Source organism: Spinacia oleracea, chromosome 4 (assembly GCF_020520425.1).
Source record: "Spinacia oleracea cultivar Varoflay chromosome 4, BTI_SOV_V1, whole genome shotgun sequence".
In the NCBI taxonomy this organism is placed as follows: Eukaryota; Viridiplantae; Streptophyta; class Magnoliopsida; order Caryophyllales; family Amaranthaceae; genus Spinacia; species Spinacia oleracea.
Window position 1 is genome coordinate 14,945,563 of NC_079490.1, and position 21,951 is coordinate 14,967,513.

Sequence of the window (21,951 nt, forward strand, 5' to 3'; positions counted from 1 at the left end):
ATGCTCGCCACCATGAGTGCGGATCTGCAGAAAACGTTCATCAACTCAGATGCTTTCACAATCATCAGTGAGTTGAAGAACATGTTCCAAGATCTGGCTCGAGTCGAAAGATTCGAGACTCATAGGCAAATTCTTGAGACCAAGCTTAAGAAAGGCGAGCCCGTAAGTCCACATGTTCTCAAAATGATTGGACTCATTGAGAATATGAGTCGGCTGGATCAGCAGTTTTCTCAGGAAATGGCTATAGACACCATCCTCCATTCTCTTCATAGCGGGTATGATCAGTTCAAACTGAACTACAGTATGAATAGTCTGGACAAAACGCTCACTGAGCTTCACGGTATGCTAAAGACCGCTGAAAAGACGCTCAAAAGTGATAAGCAGGATGTGCTTATGGTGCGTGGGGGCAAGTTCAAGAAATCTGGAAAGAAGAGGAATGCTAAGAAAGGTGGCAACAAGGCCAGCCCAACTAAGCAAACTGGCGCCAAATCTGTAAAGAGGAAGGTCAGTCAACCCACTTCTGAATCCGAATGCTTCTACTGCAAGAAGAAGGGGCATTGGAAGAGAGATTGCTTGAAGCTAAAGGAAGATCAGAAGAACGGAACAGTCGTTCCATCTTCAGGTATTTTCGTTATAGACTGTATACTTGCTAATTCAACTTCTTGGGTATTAGATACAGGTTGTGGCTCACACTTATGTTCCAATCCACAGGGACTAAGAAGAAGTAGAAAGTTAAGAAAGGGTGAAGTCGACCTACGAGTGGGAAATGGAGCACGGATTGCTGCATTAGCTGTAGGAACTTACTATTTGTCGTTGCCCTCCGGGCTAGTTTTGGAACTGGAAGATTGTTTCCATGTTCCAAGTCTTACTAAAAACATCATTTCAGTTTCTTGCTTAGATGCTAAGGGATTTTCCTTTTTAATAAAATACAATAGTTGTTCGTTTTATTTTAAAGAGATGTTTTATGGATCTGCTAGATTAGTCAATGGACTTTATTTATTAGATCACGACAAACAAGTATATAACATAAATACCAAAAAGGCCAAAAAGGATAATTCAGATCTCACCTATCTGTGGCATTGTCGATTAGGCCATATAAACTTGAAACGCTTAGAAAGACTTCAAAAGGAAGGAATTCTAGAACCATTTGACTTAGAGGATTATGGTAAATGCGAATCATGTTTACTTGGCAAAATGACAAAGCAACCTTTCTCTAAAGTTGGAGAAAGAGCAAATGAACTATTGGGATTAATCCATACAGATGTATGTGGACCAATGAGTACAAATGCTAGAGGTGGTTTCAGCTACTTTATCACTTTCACTGATGACTTCAGTAGGTATGGTTATGTCTACCTGATGAAGCATAAGTCTGAATCCTTTGACAAATTCAAGGAATTTCAGAGTGAAGTAGAGAAACAATTAGGCAAGAAGATTAAGGCACTGCGGTCTGATAGAGGCGGTGAATATCTGAGCTATGAATTTGATGACCATCTGAAAGAATGTGGAATTCTATCAGAATTGACTCCTCCTGGAACACCACAATGGAACTGTGTGTCGGAACGGAGGAACAGAACCTTGCTAGACATGGTCAGGTCAATGATGGGTCAGGCCGAACTTCCATTAGAATTTTTGGGACATGCACTAAATACAGCTGCATTCACTATAAATAGAGCTCCGTCTAAAGCTGTCGAAAAGACTCCATACGAATTATGGTTTGGAAAGCCTCCAAATGTGTCTTTTCTTAAGATTTGGGGATGTGAAGTATACGTCAAACGATTAATTTCAGACAAACTTCATCCAAAATCTGACAAATGTATCCTTGTGGGCTATCCAAAGGAAACAAAGGGGTATTACTTCTACAATACATCTGAGAACAAAGTGTTTGTTGCTCGAGATGGTGTCTTTTTGGAGAAAGATCACATTTCCAAAATGACAGGTGGGAGAAAAGTAGACCTCGAAGAAATTCGAGTCGAACAACAAACTCTAGAGAATGCTCAAGATGACATTCAGGATGAAACTCAGAGATCTTCAGAAGAATCTGGTGAGAATCATGGTCAATCTAGAAATGTTACCCCGCGTAGATCGCAAAGATATAGATCTCAACCGGAAAGGTACTTAGGTATTTTGACGAACGAGAGCTATGACGTTCTATTACTTGAAAGTGATGAACCTGCGACTTACAAACAAGCTATGACGAGCCCTAGCTCCAAGCAATGGCAAGAAGCCATGCAATCTGAATTAGACTCCATGTCTGAAAACCAAGTATGGGATTTGGTCGATTTGCCAGATGGCTACCAAGCCATTGGAAGCAAATGGGTTTTCAAACTGAAAAAGGACAAGGATGGGAAACTTGAAGTTTTCAAAGCTAGATTGGTTGCAAAAGGTTACAGGCAAGTCCACGGTGTGGATTACGATGAAACTTTTTCACCAGTTGCAATGCTAAAGTCTATTCGGATAATGTTAGCAATCGCTGCATATTACGATTACGAAATATGGCAGATGGATGTCAAAACTGCTTTCTTAAACGGCGTTTTAACAGAAACTGTGTTTATGACACAGCCTGAAGGTTTTGAGGATCCAAAGAATGCTAAAAAGGTATGCAAGCTAAAGAAATCAATCTACGGATTGAAGCAGGCATCCAGGAGCTGGAATATACGTTTTGATGAAGCAGTCAGTGACTTTGGTTTCATCAAGAACGCAGACGAATCTTGTGTATACAAGAAGGTCAGTGGGAGCAAAATTGCTTTCCTAGTATTATATGTCGACGACATATTACTTATCGGAAATGACATTCCTATGTTGAACTCTGTCAAGATTTGGCTTGGGAAATGTTTTTCGATGAAGGATCTAGGAGAAGCACAGTACATATTGGGCATCAAGATTTACAGAGATAGATCTAAAAGGATGATTGGACTTAGTCAAAGCACTTATATCAATAAGGTGCTTGATAGGTTCAAGATGGCGGACTCCAAGCGAGGCTACCTACCCATGTCTCATGGAATAACTCTAAGCAAGACTCAGTGCCCAAAAACACTTGATGAGCGTAGACGAATGAATGGGATTCCATATGCATCATTGATTGGTTCAATAATGTATGCTATGATATGTACACGCCCGGATGTTGCGTACGCACTCAGTGCTACGAGCAGATACCAGTCAGACCCAGGAGAGGCGCATTGGACTGCTGCCAAGAACATTCTGAAGTACCTGAAAAGGCATAAAGATGACTTCCTGGTCTATGGTGGAGATGATGAATTAATTGTTAAAGGCTATACGGACGCAAGTTTCCAAACCGACAAAGATGATTTCAGATCACAGTCTGGGTTTGTCTTCTGCCTCAACGGAGGAGCAGTAAGCTGGAAAAGTGCTAAGCAAAGCACCATTGCGGATTCTACAACTGAAGCGGAGTACATTGCTGCACATGAAGCAGCAAAGGAAGCTATATGGCTAAGGAAGTTCATAGGTGAACTTGGTGTAGTCCCCTCCATTAAAGGACCAATAGCCCTGTATTGTGACAATAACGGAGCTATTGCACAGGCAAAAGAGCCTAGACACCACCAGAGAGTCAAGCATGTACTTCGTAGATTTCACCTTCTACGAGAGTTCGTTGAAAGAAAAGAAGTCGAGATAAGCAAAATTGGAACTGATGACAACATATCAGATCCATTGACTAAACCTCTGCCGCAAGCGAAGCACAACTCGCACACTGCAGCTATGGGAATCAAGCATATTGGAGAATGGCTTTGATGTCTCTATTTAATGTTTTAAAGTTTTAGAGTTTAAATCTTTGTAAAACATTATTGGTTAATCATTCACAATAAATGAAAAGAATTCATTTTTCCATTTAATTTGTGGTTTATTAAATGATGAGTCCCTTCAATTTGACGATGTATTCAAGATAGACTGTCAAGACCAGTCCTGTGACTAAGAAATGTCTATCAAGTGAACTTGAATGTCAAAGGTTGAAAATGGTCCCTGGTCGGAGTTTTCTATAAAATTGGACGCATAGAAAACGTTAGACGACTAGAATGCAAGATGACTAGTAGTTCTGTTTCTTGAACTATGTGGACATGGCAATGTCATAATCATTTGCATAGATACTTACTTTGGGAAGACTAGTATCGGACAAGACCTATGAAACTTTACTGTAAGAGATGAAAGTCTGTCATAAGTAAATTTCATTAAATTATTAGACACTAAATCCTCAATACCTGAGTGATTTGAGATTACTTGTTTGAGAACTGGTTGCTTTGACGTTGACCAACCGTCGCACCGTAAAAGGAGGCTATAAAGGCAACGCTCAGGTAATCACCTATCAAACGAAGTCTAATCTCAAGATCGCAAGATTGGGATTGTCCTCCCATAAATCGGGATGAGATGCTTAAAAGTTGTACAAGGCCACTCGGAGAGCTAGAAACTGTGAAATGCATGGCCGTGCTCGGATGAATCATAGGCTATGATTATCTGTTTATTTGATCAGTTGAACTCTGAAACCGAGGAACACCTCTGGACATAATAAGGATGACAACTCTTACCTTATGTTCAAGAGCAAGCATCGAGCGACAAAGGAATTAGAAAATGCACACTTGTCCCTAAGGACAAGTGGGAGACTGAAGGAAATAATGCCCTTGGTCCAAGTATGCATTCTATGATAAGTCTAATAAATGCGGTTCAGTATTAATTAACAAGTTAATAATTCAGTGAGATCAAGTGAGCTGAATGCCTAGCTAGAGGCCGCTTCAGTTCAAGTGGAATTAATGATATTAATCCACAGCTTACTCTTGACTGAACCCGTAGGGTCACACAAATAGTACGTAAACGGATCAAGTATTTAATGGCATTAAATACTCCATCTATGAATATTCGGAAAAGACGGATCTTGGTTTCAGTGGGAGCTAAGATCGTCACAAGCAAGAAATGAATACTCCGGAAACGATGATATTACCGGAAACGGAAATATGGATCGTATCGGAAATATAAATATTATCCAAGTCGTAGATGTTGCCGGAAACGGAAACATGGTACGTATCGGAAAATATTATCGGAAATGGAAATATTGCCAGAATCGGAAATATTGCCGGAAACGGAAATATTGTCAGAATCGGAAATATTATCGGAATCGGAAAATAATTCCGGAAACGGAAATATTAAATATTTGTTCGAAACGGAAATTAATTCCGGAATCGGAAATATTAAATATTGTTCGTATCGGAAATGAATTCCGGAATCGGAAATTTAATCGGAAGCGTATCGTACGAATAAGCATCGGACGAGGCCTGCCGGACGAGGGCCCAGCACGAAGCCAGGCCATCGCCCAGCAAGCCAAGCGTGCCACACGAACAGCCAAGGCCACGCCAGGCCCAGCGCAAGGCCAGGCCCAGCAGGCCGTGGCAGCGCGCACAGCGCGCGCAGCGCGCGCAGGAGCTACGTGGGCTTGTAGCTCGCGTAGGCCTCGCTGCGTGGGCTGCTGCTCGCACGCACGCGCATGGGCGGCCCATCGTGGCTGCCGTGTGTGTGTGCGTAAGTGTTTGTGTTCATGCACGATTCCTAAAACATGTAGAGTTCGGTTAATGATTAAATTCCTAATTCTATTTGATAAATTAATTAATTAGAGTTCTTGTAGGATTCTAGGTTTAATTAATTTGTATCTGAATAGGATTCCAATTCCCTTTCCATACCCCTATAAATATGTGGCCTGGGTTCACAATTTATAACGAGTTTCAAAGTATTCAAAGTGAGTTTTTGAGAGAAAAATTCAATCACACATCTTGCTCAAAAGTGCCGAAAATTCTAGTACCTTAAGGGCGATCCTAGTTGGTCAATCTTAAGGCGGATCCGAACGTGCTGTGGACTATCTACGGAGGGACGACACTTGGAGTCCTAAAGACTTGTTCTTGTTCGGTTCGGGCGCAGCTAGGGAAGGCACGCAACAAAGAGTATGCATCTAAATTATGCTATATGATTATGTGTAAATAATATGTAATCCTGGGTTAATGGTTGTTTCCGCATGATTTATGTAATATCATATGTATCATAACCTAACAAGATAGTCACAACATGCTTGTTCAATAAAAACCATAGTTCCACAATAATCCAAATATGTTCGTTCACAACATCAAACATGAATCCATAATAATACAACATGTTCGTTCACAACATCAAACATGAATCCATAACAATTCGATTCGCATGAATCACAATAATAACATATCACATGAATCCTCATGAAAACGGTGGTCACCCTAGACATCTACGTACCTTGAATACCTAAGTACGGGGGCCACTTTGTGATTCAAGCCTCTAAATTAGAAATCACCTCCTATCATTAAAATAATGGAATTTAATTATTATTCGTGTTCAATAAATTTCCAGCAACTTAATTAACTTTTAAGACACTTGAATTAATTAGAAATCAATCTTTTATTAGTAAAATAATAGCCTCAATTCAATAACTAAAGCCCTAACATGAAATTCATTTATTTTCATACTAAAAACCATTGAAAAATCGACACTTTAAGTCTTTAAAATATTCTGAAAAATATAATTGATTATCATAATTACAATAGTCATCTAATTATGCTAATCAATTAGCCATTAGGCTTAGATAAAACCCTAATCATAGTTTGTAATTAAAACCATTAAAACTAATAAAAAATGAAGCTTTAATATATATTTCAAATCTAAAAATTACAACTACTATAATTGAAATCATCCTCAACAATCTAATCACATAAATCCTCAACTTTGGTGTTCATAACTAATCCCAACATAATAATTAGTCATAAAAATCCATAATTTAAAACATAATTTTAAATAGAGATAGATTAGGAAGAAGAAAATTATACCAATCCGGCTTATAGCATGGTGCGATCACGAATTGAAGGTGATCAGGCGCAAAAATGATCAAAAATTCGGAGTATGGTGCACGACACACACAAGAGTGCTTGTGTGTGTGCGGGTGTGCAATGCGAGCAAGCAAGAAGGTAGCAGGGGCTGTGTGGGGCCGCAACACTCGACAGAGGGCGAGAGAGAGAGAGAGCACGAGTGTGTGTGCTGTGTGAGGGAAACAACAGCGAGCACGGGTACTCGTGGGCATTGGGCGTCGAGTGCACGAACAAAGGCAGCAGCGACGAGCAAGGGGCCCGGTTGTGTTGTGCACGGACGAGGGCGGCGAAAGAGAGAGGAGTGCGCGTGTGTGCGAGGGGCACAACACGCGAGGCGAGGGCACGAGTGTGCAGCAACGAGAGCAACATCGAGCATTGTGCTCGGCTGGGCTATGCGACGCAAGAGTGGGACGAGCAAAGAGGGAGAGAGAGAGGGAGACGGGTATAAGAGAGAGAGAGAGAGAGAGAGAGAGAGAGAGAGAGAGAGAGAGAGAGAGAGAGAGAGAGAGAATGAGGGTTTAATAAGGGGATCAATTGAATTAAGAAGGGTAATTATAGGCTTCCCAAATCCCTAGTGGGGTTAGGCTTATGAGTTTGGGTATTGGGCTTTAATTTAATGATCGGGTTTGAATTAGGAATTTAAATTAGAAACTAAAGTTGGGCTCAACCATTAAAACGAGTTGGACTTAGAATAATTCAAACAAAAAAAAAATCAAAACCCAAATAAATTTCCCGACTTCAAATAATAAATTCGTTTCGTGATTAATTAAATAATAAATATTCTAATTAATAAAAATACATTTAAATAATATTTAAAGGCGATTTAAATTCTAAAAATCATAAAATGCTTTATAAATAGGAAAATTTGTAAATATTAATCCAACCTTTGGCCAGTTTTCTTTAATTAAGCCAACATATGAGTTATTTTAGAATAATCCGAAGTTTTATAGTCATTCTCTTTTAATAGTCCCATGTGACCGGTAACCTATTAAAATGGTAATACTTATCCTAATTTGTCTTTTTAGAAAATAATTTCACCCTCTCCCCCTATCATCTTTAGCAATCATCGATCATCTTCATCCCACAACCGCCGATCTTTCTCCGACCGAATTCAAATTCAGGTTTAGGAAATCTTCTCCAACAAAGCCTTAGCAAGATTACCAAATCCATCAACCTCAACTCCAGAACATCTTCCTCTCCCATTAAGCTGTTTCTCACCTCACTCCCCCCTGCCTCTTCATTCACCGTCTATATAAACCCGTCACCGAACACATCCTCCTCTCACCTCACATCACATCACGAACCCAGACATTTCTTAGTTTCTGGAAAATTCGATTTCGTTAATGGAGGAATTGAAAATGGTAGAAGGAGGGGGAGAAGAAGAAGGAGAGGAAGAGATCTTCTGCGGCATAGATTTCTATGTTCTACCGGAAGGATGCATCGCGGCTGTTGTTTCCTTCACTAGTCCTCGTGATGCATGTCGTTTCTCTTCTATATCAAAGATTTTCAAGTCTGCTTCTGATTCTGATGCTGTTTAGGAGAATTTTATGCCGTCTGATTACCGTGAGATTCTCGGTCGATCCGATAATGGTGTTTCGCTTTTGGATTCTCTTCCAGGCGCTGAATTGAGGTTATAGGCGCTGAATTGGGGAAGGAAGGAGAAGAAGAGGGAGCATAGAAGAGAGCGGAGAAGAGAGCAGAGTGAGATTTAGAACAAAATAATAGAATACAATTGACATTTTCATTCAATAATTAGAACAAAATCTAAAAATGGGAGCTTGGAAAAAGAAAAAAAAAAAGAAAAATGATAATATTTTTGACTAATTAGAAAGGGACACGTGTATAGGTAACTTGTTATAGCAGGTGGGTTACCTGTTGGGACTATTAAAAGAGAATGACTATAAAAGTTCGGATTATTCTAAAATAAAACTTCTTCTTAACAGTACGTTAAGCTAGAAAAAATGATGAAATCTGGGACTTGGGATGCGGGGTTAGGGATATGAATCCCTGGGAACAACGGGAGAATATTCATTTCCCTTTAGTATACCTTAACAAACATTCTTAAAATTACGCGTAAATCAAATTATTGCGAACGAGTAGCGAAAAAAAAGGGAGGAAGGTAAAGCTTCTGCTTTTTTCATCCCCAACAGTTGGAACTTAGAGTATAACAGGGATGAGGATCTCTCATAAAGCTTTTGCTTCCATATTTCATGGTGGTAATGCTCTTTTCTCTTCTTTTCAATTTTATTCTCGGCATTTTTCTAATGGAAGAGTTCTGATTTCTGCTATTCGTGATGACCCTCAATTGTTTCTCAATTATGTCTGAGAATTGCACTACAAATCATTAAGTTACAAACTGTTGATAATTTAAACTACACATCATTACATATCTAGCAAGATCTCACATAATATGTTTTTTTTAATATTTATCAAAGCTTCTGTACGATTCAAATTTCTATCTCGTCACATTAAGATTTTAAGTGCTACGTAGAAAAAACAAAAAGAAAGGGAGTATCAGATGTGAATTTATTGTTTCTTGATTCAATATAAAAATAATCGTACGAAGTACTATATTGCTCCCTCTGTGTGAGTTGATTTAGTGAAGGTGGGTTAATTTTATTAAAAAATAATTATGTAAGTGTGTTTAATGGAGAATAAACAATTGTAATAAAAGATAGTGAGGGTAAATGATAAAATATTACTAATGGGTCTTGGGGTAAGAAGTAAATTATAAAATATATAAGGGGGGAATTTCCATAAATGGAAAATATATCAATTAATAAAATAGGCACGATTATGTAAAATGTACCAATTAATTTTACGGAGTATATCGAAGGGAGTAGTAGTAAATAGTAAGGTTTTAAAATAGGATTATTTTGTCAGAAAATACCTTTTAAAGTCCAAAAATTGTGAGATATGACCTTATTAAAAAATTGTGAGAAATGACCTTATTAAAAAATTGTTGTGAGATAGGACCTAAAATGATTTATTTTTTTGTAAGATGGGACCTTTACGCAATTTTTGACCTTTGACTCCAATTTTCCAGCGTTGACAAGTGGTGTCGGTCACATGTTCAAAAATAATTTGTCATAGAGGAACTTTTAAAGTCCAAATATTGTGAGAAAGGAACTTATAAAAAAAAATGTTGTAAGATAGGACCTAAAATGGTTTTTTTATTGTAAGATGGGACCTTTACCCATTTTTCGACCTTTGGCTCCAATTTTCTGGCGTTGACTAGCGCGTGCCAGTCACATGTTCAATAAAAGAAAATTTTGTTTTCCCCTTATTTTTCTTCCAATTCTCCAACAAACCTAAATACCTAAAAAATCAAAAACCCTTTGTTCTTCGACATTTTCTTTCTTCCCTCCCCTCTTCTTCTCCTTCAACCCTTTCTTCAAGCCTTTAAAAAAATGTTGCTTCCCATTACCATTTATGCACATTCGAACAAGGTAAGAGAAAAAACTCCAAATATTTTTCCTGACAATTCGTCCAATTGAGGCTCATGGAAGTTAGGGTTCCTTTTTTTTTTTTTTTTTTTTTTAATTTTACTTTCTTCTAAATGATGTGTTTCCCCTTAGCGTAGCCACTCAAGCCTCGCATACTCAGGTGGAATGTACCCCAGTGTTCCAACAAGCTCGATTGTAACATGAGTTACATAAGGGAGAATGAGTCTGTATATTCCAAAATTAGAAACATGTGCTTCAAAGTTATCATCGAGGAGAATGTTGCTCGACTTTATATCACGTTGCACAACTTGTGGTTCACATATTTGGTGTACGTAAGTCAACACTCTACCTACTCCAAGAGCTATTTTCAACCGCAATTGTCGATCAAGTTAAGATGAGTCATTAGGGTTCTCATGCAACCAGTAGTCAAGACTTCCATTTTGCATATAACAGTACTTCAGTAGCCGAAGACCATCATAGACACAATATACCAACAGAGAAACTATGTTTTCGTGTTGGGCCATAGATAGAATATCTACCTTTGCTTTGAAATAATTTGGCTTTTCCTCTTATCTTGTTCAAATGTGCACGAATGGTAATGAGAAGCAACAATTTTTTTTTAAGGTTTAATCTAAAATTTGATACAAGGGTTGAAGGAGAAGAAGAGGGGAGGGAATGAAGGCGGAGAATGTCGAAGAACATAGGTTTTTTTAGGTATTTAGGTTTGTTAGAGAATTGGAGGAAAATAGAGGGAAAAAAAAGAAAAAGGGTTTTTTTTAATGAATACGTGACTGGCACGCGCTGGCCAACGCCGGAAAATCGGAGTCAAATGTTGAAAAATGGGTAAAGGTTCTATCTTACAAAAAAAAAAAAACCATTCTAGGTTCTCTCTTACAATATTTTTTTTACAAGGTCTTTTCTCACAATTTTCGGACTTTAAAAAAAAATTGAACACGTGACTAGCACGCGCTAGTCAGTACCGGAAAATTAGAGTCAAAAGTCAAAACATGCGTAAAAATCCCATCTTATAACAGAAAGTTAATTTAGGTCCTATCTCACAACATTTTTTCCATAAAATCATTTTTACACCAAAATTTGAATTTTAAAAAGTCATTTCTGATAAAAAAATATTCTTTAAATAAGGTGAGTTAATGGTCTAACCGGCCGTACGAGGTTTATAATTATGTCATGTCTGACGTGTCGACATTCCAAACGTCTCATTGCCGTTCTCTAAAATGAAAAACAAAAAGTAACTGCAAGATTTCAAGAACAAATAGACAGAGAAGTTGCTTTGTCTGTTGACTGTTGAGTAGCAAAAATTCAAATTTCTCCAAAAGACGGTTTGCAAACTTCATTTGGTAAATTTCTCTCTCCTACCACCATATTTCTTCTACTTTTGATTTGTAGTTACTTGATCAGTAGCAAAGATTCGAAATTATCCAAGAACAGTAGTTGTCTTGTTGGTTACTTGTTTTTTCCCTTTATAATTAGGGTTTTGGGTTTGAAATGTGATCAATTTCACGTTTTTTATAGTTTGATTTCCATAGTAATTGTTGTGTTTGATCTGCAGACATGCAAAAGTATGTAAAATTGTTTTACTTTCTGTTTAGTTTGATTGTGAGGGGAAAATGGGCTAATTCTGTTTTAGGGGAAATAATTTTCGTTTTAACAAAATTCCCAGGTTTAAGAACATGCAAAGATTTTAATCTTTCTGGGTAGTCATGTATGAAATTTTATCTCTATTTAGTGTCATTAATCCCAATTTTGGCTAATCTCAATTGATTAAATAACTTAAATCGTGGGGTCTAGTTTTAGTATACTTTGCTGAGTTTATTATTTTAGTCCTGGGAATCTACCCCATTTATCTTCTGTTGAGAAGAATTTTGGTTTCAAAATTCAAACCCTGGTTTACGATGGCTGGCTGTAGCTACCGTTTTGCTGTTTTGTGTAAAATCAAACTTTTTATGGGATTTTGATGGCTTGGATGAATGAAAATGTGGTTCAACTAGGACAGGATGGTTTCCATGTGTTTTCGAATTTAGTTACCCATTTTCGACATAGTTTGACGCCTGAACCATGGAAATTTTGTTGTATATGTGCTTACATAGAAACTTCTGTTTGATATATCTGGATGCTTTTATCTGCCTTGGGTCACCTATTGATGTAAATACTTTGATTCTAAACCGTTGCATTGTTAAAGACTACTGATGATGCTCGACAATTAAAGATGTTCAAGAGCATATACTTCGATTATTACTTTTATTACAGATCTTTGTGAATTGATCTTCTCGAAATGTCTAAACCTATGTGAATATAACAGTTTAATAGTTAGTATAGTTCTCAACTTGTTTTTGAGGGAAAGTATAGTTCTCAACTTGATCAAGTGTTACCTGTTGATCACAATAATCTGCAATAATTAAAGATTTGTTGCTCTTTATTGTTACTCGGCAATGACAGGTACACATATTACCTTCACTTTTCAGGCGTGAATTGATAGAATTTGACGACTTTGTCAATGGCGTACGTTGCACCACACAAACGGCTGTCAAAGACCCAAGGGGGGGACCCACCTCCCACGCCTGTGCTTCCCAACTTTGAGAAGAGTCTTAGTCTAAATTCATCAAGATCAGGTTCTGGTAAGAGGATGGATAAGAGTACCTCACATGTGAAGGGAATTGTTTATGCTAATGGCTCTATATCAAGATGGCTGGCAGTTCCGTCAATGGATGTTCTGCAGCTTCCATCTTCATTAAGCTTGGTTCCAGCTACCATTGATTCTCCGTTGTTGAAATCTGAAGATAAAATGTTCACCTTAGTTAATGGGCAGTCACAAGCAGGTTCCTTTCTTTCACTTTGCATAACCCTCTTAGTCCTCCCTTCCATATTTCCATAACAATCTTTCCATTTTGTCATTTTAGAGCACCATGGCATTAAGAGCTGTCAATTGGAGAAAATGTGGGCATCAGTTGCTGAAACTGTACATGCAGATCTGCTTTCAGCTTTTCAGAATATAAGAAATGAAATGGTGGATCAAAATCCGGAAGAATTCAAGACTGCAGTTGTTGCGAGATTCGGAAAAGTGGTTTTTCGTCGGAAGTAGTTATTCTATATCTTACTCTCAATCTCTCATACTATTTGTTCTCTTGTTGCCTTGATGTCCGCAATTCTTCTTACATTTCTTTTGGAATGTGAATTGAATGAGTGACTCAAATTGATTGCAGTTATTAATATTCTCTATGGAATCTTCGGTACTTATGTGCTGGAATTTTATCTAACTGTTGGTATATATTCTTTATGTCATTTATACTGATGAAAGTGCAAGCGACATGTACATATAGTTTGCTTGTTTTCCACAAATTTATGCATCTAACTGCAATTCTATTTAGTTTCTTGTTTAGCCTTTTGATAATAGGTTATATTTAGTTTGGCTGGAGCACATATTTTTGAAATTCTATTTAGTTTCTTGTTTAGCTTTTGATAATAGGTTATTATGCAACTTTAAGTTATCCTAAAATGTCCCTTACCCAAAGGAAATGTGGTGTCAAAGTGTCAAACATATAACTAGTAATAAATGCTGTCAGTTCTGTCTTCTGCTATGTGCACATATTGTATGATTTGTATACCTTGTAAGAACGTAAAATTCTTGTAGAACCAGCTGGCATACTGGATTATTTCAATCTATTGTATTTCTTGTATTAGGTCGGGGATTTTTTTTCCAGTTAATATTCTTCCAGCCTTTTGCACACCATTCCTTAATACTACTACTTACCTTCTCTGGAAAAACCAATATCTGTGATGCAGGAATCCTTCGCACGACCTAGATTTTACCAAGGAAAATTCAGTTTCTGAATCTTATGTAAAGCAACAGCGGAGAATGTTCTATACAACTGTTCCTGTAGAATACATGGACCACATTAAAATCGCGGCTGTCCCTGAGCTCGGTGTTCATTTTGAGGGGGAAAAAGAGCTTTATTATGTAAAGGTATCAGTTGGTTTGCAAATTTTATCTATTCTTGTTTACTCGATTAAATCTTATTTGTTTTGTAACTTTTGTTTATCAGCTGGCTGATGCTAAACGTCCCAATTCAGTAGTATCTTGCAAATGTAGAATCCATAAAGATGAACAGAAACTTGAACTCTACAAGGCGAGTGCGCTTTAATTTTTGCTAATAAGTTTTCGCAAAATTGTTTCTCTTACGCTGCATCCGTTACTAACAGCAGTTTTTTGGAGTGAGTCGACATTTTATACTGGGGTTGTGGTGTAACCTTCCATGAAAGTCTTTGTGTTAGCACTCTAGCTGTTGACTTTCTGGTTTCTTGTTTGTGTGTAGATTGAATTAAACCCAGTGCGCCATGTAGTTATAGATATGTCTTGCATTGCAAAGAATGTGGACCTAAGGTTGGCGCTATGCACAAAGAAGACCTTAATAGCTCTTCGGGTAAGTTTTTGCTTTAACTACTTTGTAAAATTATCGATTAGCTGCAGTCTTGGACTCTTGGTACCCTTGGGATTTTTTCTTTTTTGCCAACTGTACTCAGTAGAACTACTTCTTGCTTTTGTTATAAAAAGTGAATAAGAAAAAGTTTCCACCCTTGGAAAACTATATCCAATTCTACCCCCTTTACAAACTAAGCGGAGTCCATTAATTGGAATTGGTTTCCAAAATCCAAACCACACACTTCTGTAAGAGACCTCTAGTTTAAGGTTGGTATATCAGAAGACTCTGGAGAAACAAGGTCAGTGTAGGAGATAACTTGTTCATGAATTTCCCAAGTGTCATCTACTTGTCAGTATGCATTTGCCCTTAGTTCAGCCTGATTTGCTGCTCCACACGGACATCATAGAGGTGCAGGAGGTTCCCTGGCTTATGAACCATCGAAACATGATTTGACCTCACTGCTCTTTTTTTGAAAGCTGATTTAGAGTAACGTACCATGAGCAATTGGGATCTTCGACCATGAAAATTTCCTCTAGCACATCCCTTAGCAGCCCAAAAAAGTAATAATGAAAAAGAAATACAAAGATGTGTAGGAATTAGATAAAATATACCTGGATTTCGATTTTAAGTAAGAGAATATGTGTAAATATTTTTTTGTTTAGAACGCACCACCAATGTCTTTAAGGCTTTCACGCCATTAAAAGCACTTCAATACGATACTCCCCTGCATTTTTCTTTCCTTTGGGTCACAGAGTGTGTGGTTTGATCATTTGTTGGTTTTGGTCTCATATCAATGGATTCTTTTAAAACCAGTAGAAAGATTGTGCATTCCTTTTCAAATTTGCTTGTTGTAGTTGGTTGACGTGTTGCATTTCAGTTCCTACAATACATGAGTTTATTTTTCATTATATTGTTATATCGTGCTCCCGGGAGCACAAACAGCACTTTGCTCCTAATGAATATGCTCTTTTCCTCAAAATCCAATCTGATTTTAGTGCCAATATAGAGTTGAAATGAACATGTTATATACCAATTGTTATGAATACATTACGCAATCATAAGAAATATGGATCATTTTTTATTTAAACAAAGAGCAAATTCATATGGAGTAGGAGTGCCATATAACTTGCATGCTTTACTTGAGGGCATGCTGGTTAGTGTTTCAATGGTTTCATGATTCATCTGTTGTTGATTACTCCGTATAAAGTGTCTTAATTATGTATTGGGGTTTGTGCCTTAAAAAACTCCATTGACTTTAATCATGCATTGTTTAGGATGAAGAAATGGAAGAAATAAGAAGTCTTATTAGTTCAGCGATTTTCGACCCAAATGTGAAAGGTGGTCTTAGGTGGTCTTTAGGGAAAGGTAAGTCTGGCGGTCAGTACAATGTTGTTGGTGTGTGGCACACCAAGGAAGACATCTTCCGTAACCCGTTTATGAAGCTAAAAGTGAGAAAGGCTGATCGATATGATTTCCTTACTTCAACGGGTGAAGTTACAGGGGAAGTTGTTCTTCGGCTGATACAGATAATGAACCTACTGGTAAGACCTGTTTTCTTTCGAAGTAAATACTCCATTTGGAATAAACGAGGTGAAGCTATGCCATCCATGTTAAAGCATAGGTATAATGAAAAAATGATGATCTTAAGTATGTCAAAACAGAAACTTCACATTTTCACAACGTTGGATGCATAATCTAAAAATGATGATCTTAAGTATGTTAAAACAGAAACTTCACATTTTCACAACGTTGGATGCATAATCTAAATGTTAAACCATAGGTATAAGGAAAAATGATGATCTTAAGTATGTCAAAACAGAAACTTCACGTTTTCACAACGTTGGATGCATAATCTAAATGTTCAAGCATAGGTATGATGAAAAATGATGATCTTAAGTATGTCAAAACAAAAACTTCACATTTTTCACAACGTTGGATGCATAATCTAAATGTTCAGGTGATGTCTATGATGTTATGAATTATAGTTGTTGCCCCATTGTATTAGCCTGGTTCTTTGGTTCATGCTACGAAAATTTATACTCTGTATTGTTTATGCTGCATTTATTTGTGATAAAAGTCGGTTTTTTTTAAAAGAACAAAAAAAGTATAATTACCTGTTTTATTGACTACTCCGAACGATTTTCAGGTGCAGGGAAGTGAGGCTATAGATGTTTTGACCATGCTTGAAGATGCACTGAAATTGATTGAGAAACACTTCCTAGCATGGGAGGGTAGTCTGCACTCTGCAGTGAATCAGTAACAAACTAAGTAATATCGCGTGTTCTCAGTTATGTAAATTTGGTTCTTTAACGTTAGCAACTGAGGCGTATACCAGTCCATCTCACGGCGTAGTTTTATCGTGACTCTTGTCGTACAACTTTTTCTAACTTCCTACGGAGTATATATGGCTTATTCTCCTAGCATGTACGAGGGGAAATACTAGTTTAACGTCCTCCTCTAGTATTGATAGACGACCGAGATATGTATATATTGCTGTATCTCTGCATTTTCTATTTTGTGTAAGATTTTGCAAAGGGGGTTTCTTTTGAGAATTCTTGGATGTGAATTGTACTTTCCCCCTTGTGTTGTCCACTGGACTCGGCTAATTATGCGACTTTGTTATGTTATTGTTTGTGGAAGATTTGACAGAAAAAAGATGGTTTTTTTTTGGTCCAGGGAATTTCATTATTTTATTTCTTTGTATTAGCTCGTGATTCTAACTGCAAAAAGTATGATTTCCTTAATCCTTATTTATTGAACTATGTACATGAACTTTTCAAGAGCGAGAGTGCCACATGAGCATGTGATAGTGATTTGTGATAATAAAGTTTTAGATTGATTCAATATTAACAGAAATATAATCATCATTAGGTTAAGGGAATAATTGAGTTTGATTGTAAAAAAAGAAAAATATGCAAGTACTTGTTTTTGTTGTTGTATGGGGTCCTACATTAAGATAGACCTAAGATGACAGAGCATATATCGTCGGTCCGGAGCAAGCAGGGACCAAAAACATTGAAGAGTAGACCTAACATTAAAGTTAGGCCAGCTCTTGAGGGACTAGTTGTACGGGGTCTTGTCAAGAGAGATAGATCTCAAGCGATAGAGCAAATCCACCCACCTAGAGCATACCAAAGTCCTGACAGGGTCAGAAGGCTCAAACTAAGTGGTATTGGCAGACCAAATCCCCAGGACAGACCAAAGTCCCCAAAGCAGCCTAAGCCCATAAGAGGTAGGGCATACCTTGCAGAACATCATAGATCCAAAAAGGACTTGCAGACTAGATGACAAAAGTAAGTACATCGTCGTCACACACGTGCGGACATCTAAATAGGCCAAAGTACAAGAATAGTACGCCTATAAATACTACCCACATTATTTATGATGGGACACACAATATTCTCGGTACTTGCTCCACCTTCTCTATACTTTCTCTATCTAAAGGTTTCGTTTGCATTTATTGACTTAGTATCGGATGGGGTTTCCTCGATTAAACCCCCAAAGTTAGCTTAGGTTTGCTCTGATTGACAGGGCCAGGCTCATCCAGACCACCTCCCCAGTTCCATTTCCCGGAACAAGTGGCGCTAGAAGGAGCGGGCCTCCCAGACCTTGCTCCTAAACACAAAACACCAGCTCATACACAATGACATAATCAAATGAACCAATAATCCAACAAATTGAACCACCTACCTCAAAAAATAACCAGAAACCCACTGCAAAACCTCTGTTCGGCATGCCTCAAGATGTCGGACAGTCGAGAAAACCATCACCACCCAAGACCAAGGCAGCTCAAAGCCTGATTGTCCAAGCCTTAATTGTCGCTTCGTTATAGCGTATGGGAGCCCAGTTCTCGCCAGTTCAAATGCGCATTGCTCTAGAAGTCTTGACCTTCTTGACTCAACCTTCTCCTCAGACTCAAACCAGAAGACCTCCTCCAGAGGTGAAAGTAGAGCAGAGGAAGAAGCACCCCCGACCGTAGAGCGGCCCTTATGTCTTGAGGAGAAACCTGAAACAGGATATGAAATGCGTGGACTCTCAAGAATATGACGCCGAGAGTACTACTCCCAGAGTCCCGGTAGGGCTAGACCGAGGGCAGGAACAGAGGAAGGGCCCAGGCCAATACATCATTCGGTATCAGATATTCTAGATCTCAATCGAGGTATAGTTAAACCTGATCAATAATATAATTGCACCGAATTTAAGCTACCTTAATTTTGTGATAAACATCTAACTTGGCCAATTTCCATTTCATCTTTTCTTAACAATATGCCCCTAGATATTTTATCATGTGTTGTTTATTCTGTAGAGTTATATCATAATAGAAAAACTTGAATTTGGTCATAAACACGCGTATAACTTTCGACTTTATGCTGACTTAAGGTCTTTAGGCAGTAGAATAATCGTTTATAGACGTATAGAGGACGTGAGATACTGAAAAAATATAAAAATAATTGTTCCAAGCTTTATCAATTTCATATACGAAGTATCAAATACTTCAAACACACATATATTACCCAAAAAAAAAACATATACATAATGTGATACGAAACAAAAATATAGTAAATACGGTCTTTGAAATAGTAAAATGTGTAAGATTAACAATGTGTGTCGGAAAAACTCATATAAACTATAATTTGTTAATTAATTACTCCGTATGATTTGCACAATACGAACTTTTACCATCACTCTTTTAAATGATTTTATTTAAAATATCAGTACAAACTTATAAAATTGTGCAACTGTACGGATTTTATACCAGTTACATTGTACTAAAACATACACCAGGAATGACATGTATCATTTCTTGGTGCAAAACTTTTCCGCCAAAAATATATTTTCTAAAAACTCTCTTCTTTATTTTATTTTCTCTTTCTTTCTTTTCATTAACTGTTATATACGGAAAAGTCAATATTTGATTTGAATATAGATTATGAAAATAATTATATGCCACATAATAATTTGCTAAAACTGAATTTTGGTAATGTTTTAGTCAACTCGATATAATAGTAATGGAAAAAATATTACTTAATATTTTGATTAAATATATTAGTACATCGAATATACTGATCAAAATAACTTATCAAACATTTAAAATATGTAATAATTAGTAGGACGAAAATTGTATGAGATGATTAAATGAGTATGTTCAAGATTTATTGATGCAATATTATTAGGTAGAGAAATATTTCAGTCAAATAATTTAAGAAATATCCATACATGCAACCGCCCGTTTGAAGTCGTTGCGAGCTGAAAAGCGTAACTAGAGGTGTCAAATCGGGTCACCGGATGGGTTATGGGTTGACCCATAACACTTCGGGTCTATTCGGTTCGGGTCAAGTTCGGGTCAAAAGTTATTGGGATCAGATCGGGTTTAGGTCGGGTCTATTCGGTTCGGGTCAATTTCAGGTCAATTGTTGTCGGGTCCGGGTAAATTTCGGGTCGGTTCAAGTTCGGTTCGGGTCAAAAACAGACTCGGTGTTCCCGTGTCGGGTCCTAAACGGGTTTTGTCGGGTCAAACCCGGGTCGGGTAACTTTGGGTCGGGTAGACTTTGACTCGGGTCATTTCAGTTCGGGTCAATTCAGTACCAGTTCGATTTCAGTTCGGGTCATTTCAGTTAGGTCTCGGGTTGGATCGATTTCATTCTATATCTTTTCAAGTCATTATCGATTAATGTTTTCATTCTATTTCTAATTAAACAAGTTATTAATCTACGTATTTACGAGTATTTTTAATTTACTAAACTACAACATCGTTATATCAATGTTTCTTTTAAGTTATTAGATGATTAATGATTATATAACGAGAACCACATGTAAAAAATAGATATACAATATATGTAAATCTATAAGAAATTAAGAATATAACTCTTACTAAATAATAACGATTATAGTGTATAATAACATACATCATAAATATACTCCTAATACAGTTAAACAACTACTCCGTATAACTTATCAAAACAATTCTTCAATTTACTAGTAGTCCTAACAAGTTTAAAAAACACATTATTCATTTTTATATCATGAATTTGATCATATCATTAGACATTTAATGATTATTACATGTATACAAGTACTTGATTAACAAGAAATAGGTAATTAAAACTGATAACGTTATATCGAGATAACATAGACATTAAAGTATGAAACAATAAATCTATGAGATTGTATCAGTCGACAAGAAACCAAAAACGACCAATATGTCAAGTGTTAACGATCATAATCGCATATAAGAACGCAAAATTCACAACAATAACGTACTCTACAAATGTAAGAATTGAAAGTATTAAGAATTGGATTATATCATTAAACATTGGTCAATTATTACTAGTATACAAAGTACTTAACTGTAAATAGCTATTTGGATCTGATAACGTTATAATGAGACACATGTCGGGACGTAATCTATGAGATCTTTTTTAGTTGACTATATATATCATTAGAGATTAATGGGTTGAACGACTAATTAATATATATCATTAGAGATATATAAGTTTTGTTCAGACATTTACACACACAAATAAGTTTATTTCAGACAAAATAAGTTATTAATCAGTTCAGATTAATTCAGTTAAGTTCAGATAAGTCCAGTTAAGTCCAGATAAGTCCAGTTAAGTTTAGATGATATAATTTTAGTCAAAATAAGTCTAATAGAACGGAGCCTAAAGTTATTCTACATGTTTTAACATTTTTTATTATGTTAATTATGATAATAAAATATAATAACCATAACAATAAGCATACTATGTCCTAATATATTATTAAAAAAACATAGTACGTACTAATATAATAAGCATAGTAAACTCACAACATTATTTAATAATAATTTGTTACTAATAATATAATAAGTATAGTATGATACTAGTAGTAATATATTATTAGTATAGACACCATTTTTTATAAAAAAGAGTAAAAAGAACATATAATTATATAAATAATAATAATAATAATATATTTTAAGAAAAAGTAGGGCATAATTGGTGATCCCCATATAAATATACCATTATAATCTCAAATTCTCAACCCTATTTCGGATTACACAACGGCGCCTCAAATCTTCAGTCCTCCCTACCTCAACACAACTCTCATTTTGTGAGCTTTCATTCTCTCACAAAAACCGAGTTAGGGTTTGGTTTCTGCAATTCAACCTCGCTCTAACACTCGATCTCTCTCAAAAACTCG

General features: G+C 36.7%; 1 protein-coding gene across 2 annotated transcripts; it reads left to right on the top strand.

The window, feature by feature from the left end:
- The first annotated feature begins 11,530 nt into the window (after positions 1 to 11,530).
- Positions 11,531 to 17,444, top strand: LOC110793562 (uncharacterized). Of its 2 annotated transcripts, none has more exons than XM_021998450.2 (8): positions 11,531 to 11,688; positions 12,814 to 13,167; positions 13,249 to 13,426; positions 14,132 to 14,312; positions 14,392 to 14,475; positions 14,662 to 14,769; positions 16,044 to 16,310; positions 16,916 to 17,444. In XM_021998450.2, exons 2-8 carry the CDS (start codon positions 12,846 to 12,848, stop codon positions 17,027 to 17,029), a joined length of 1,254 nt encoding a protein of 417 aa, XP_021854142.2. In that variant the 5' UTR covers positions 11,531 to 11,688; positions 12,814 to 12,845; the 3' UTR covers positions 17,030 to 17,444. The 2 variants fall into 2 exon arrangements, with proteins under 2 accessions (XP_021854142.2, XP_021854141.2); XM_021998449.2 differs by having other exon boundaries at positions 11,533 to 11,688; positions 12,788 to 13,167.
- The last annotated feature ends 4,507 nt before the right edge of the window (positions 17,445 to 21,951 follow it).

What these genes read in the sequence shown, in the direction of transcription:
- LOC110793562 (XM_021998450.2), top strand. Translation starts at nt 12,846, where the DNA reads ATGGCGTACGTTGCACCACACAAACGGCTGTCAAAGACCCAAGGGGGG. An exon ending in AAGAGCTTTATTATGTAAAG is followed by an intron (nt 14,313 to 14,391) that starts GTATCAGTTGGT and finishes TTTGTTTATCAG; the next exon opens with CTGGCTGATGCTAAACGTCC. An exon ending in AGACCTTAATAGCTCTTCGG is followed by an intron (nt 14,770 to 16,043) that starts GTAAGTTTTTGC and finishes TGCATTGTTTAG; the next exon opens with GATGAAGAAATGGAAGAAAT.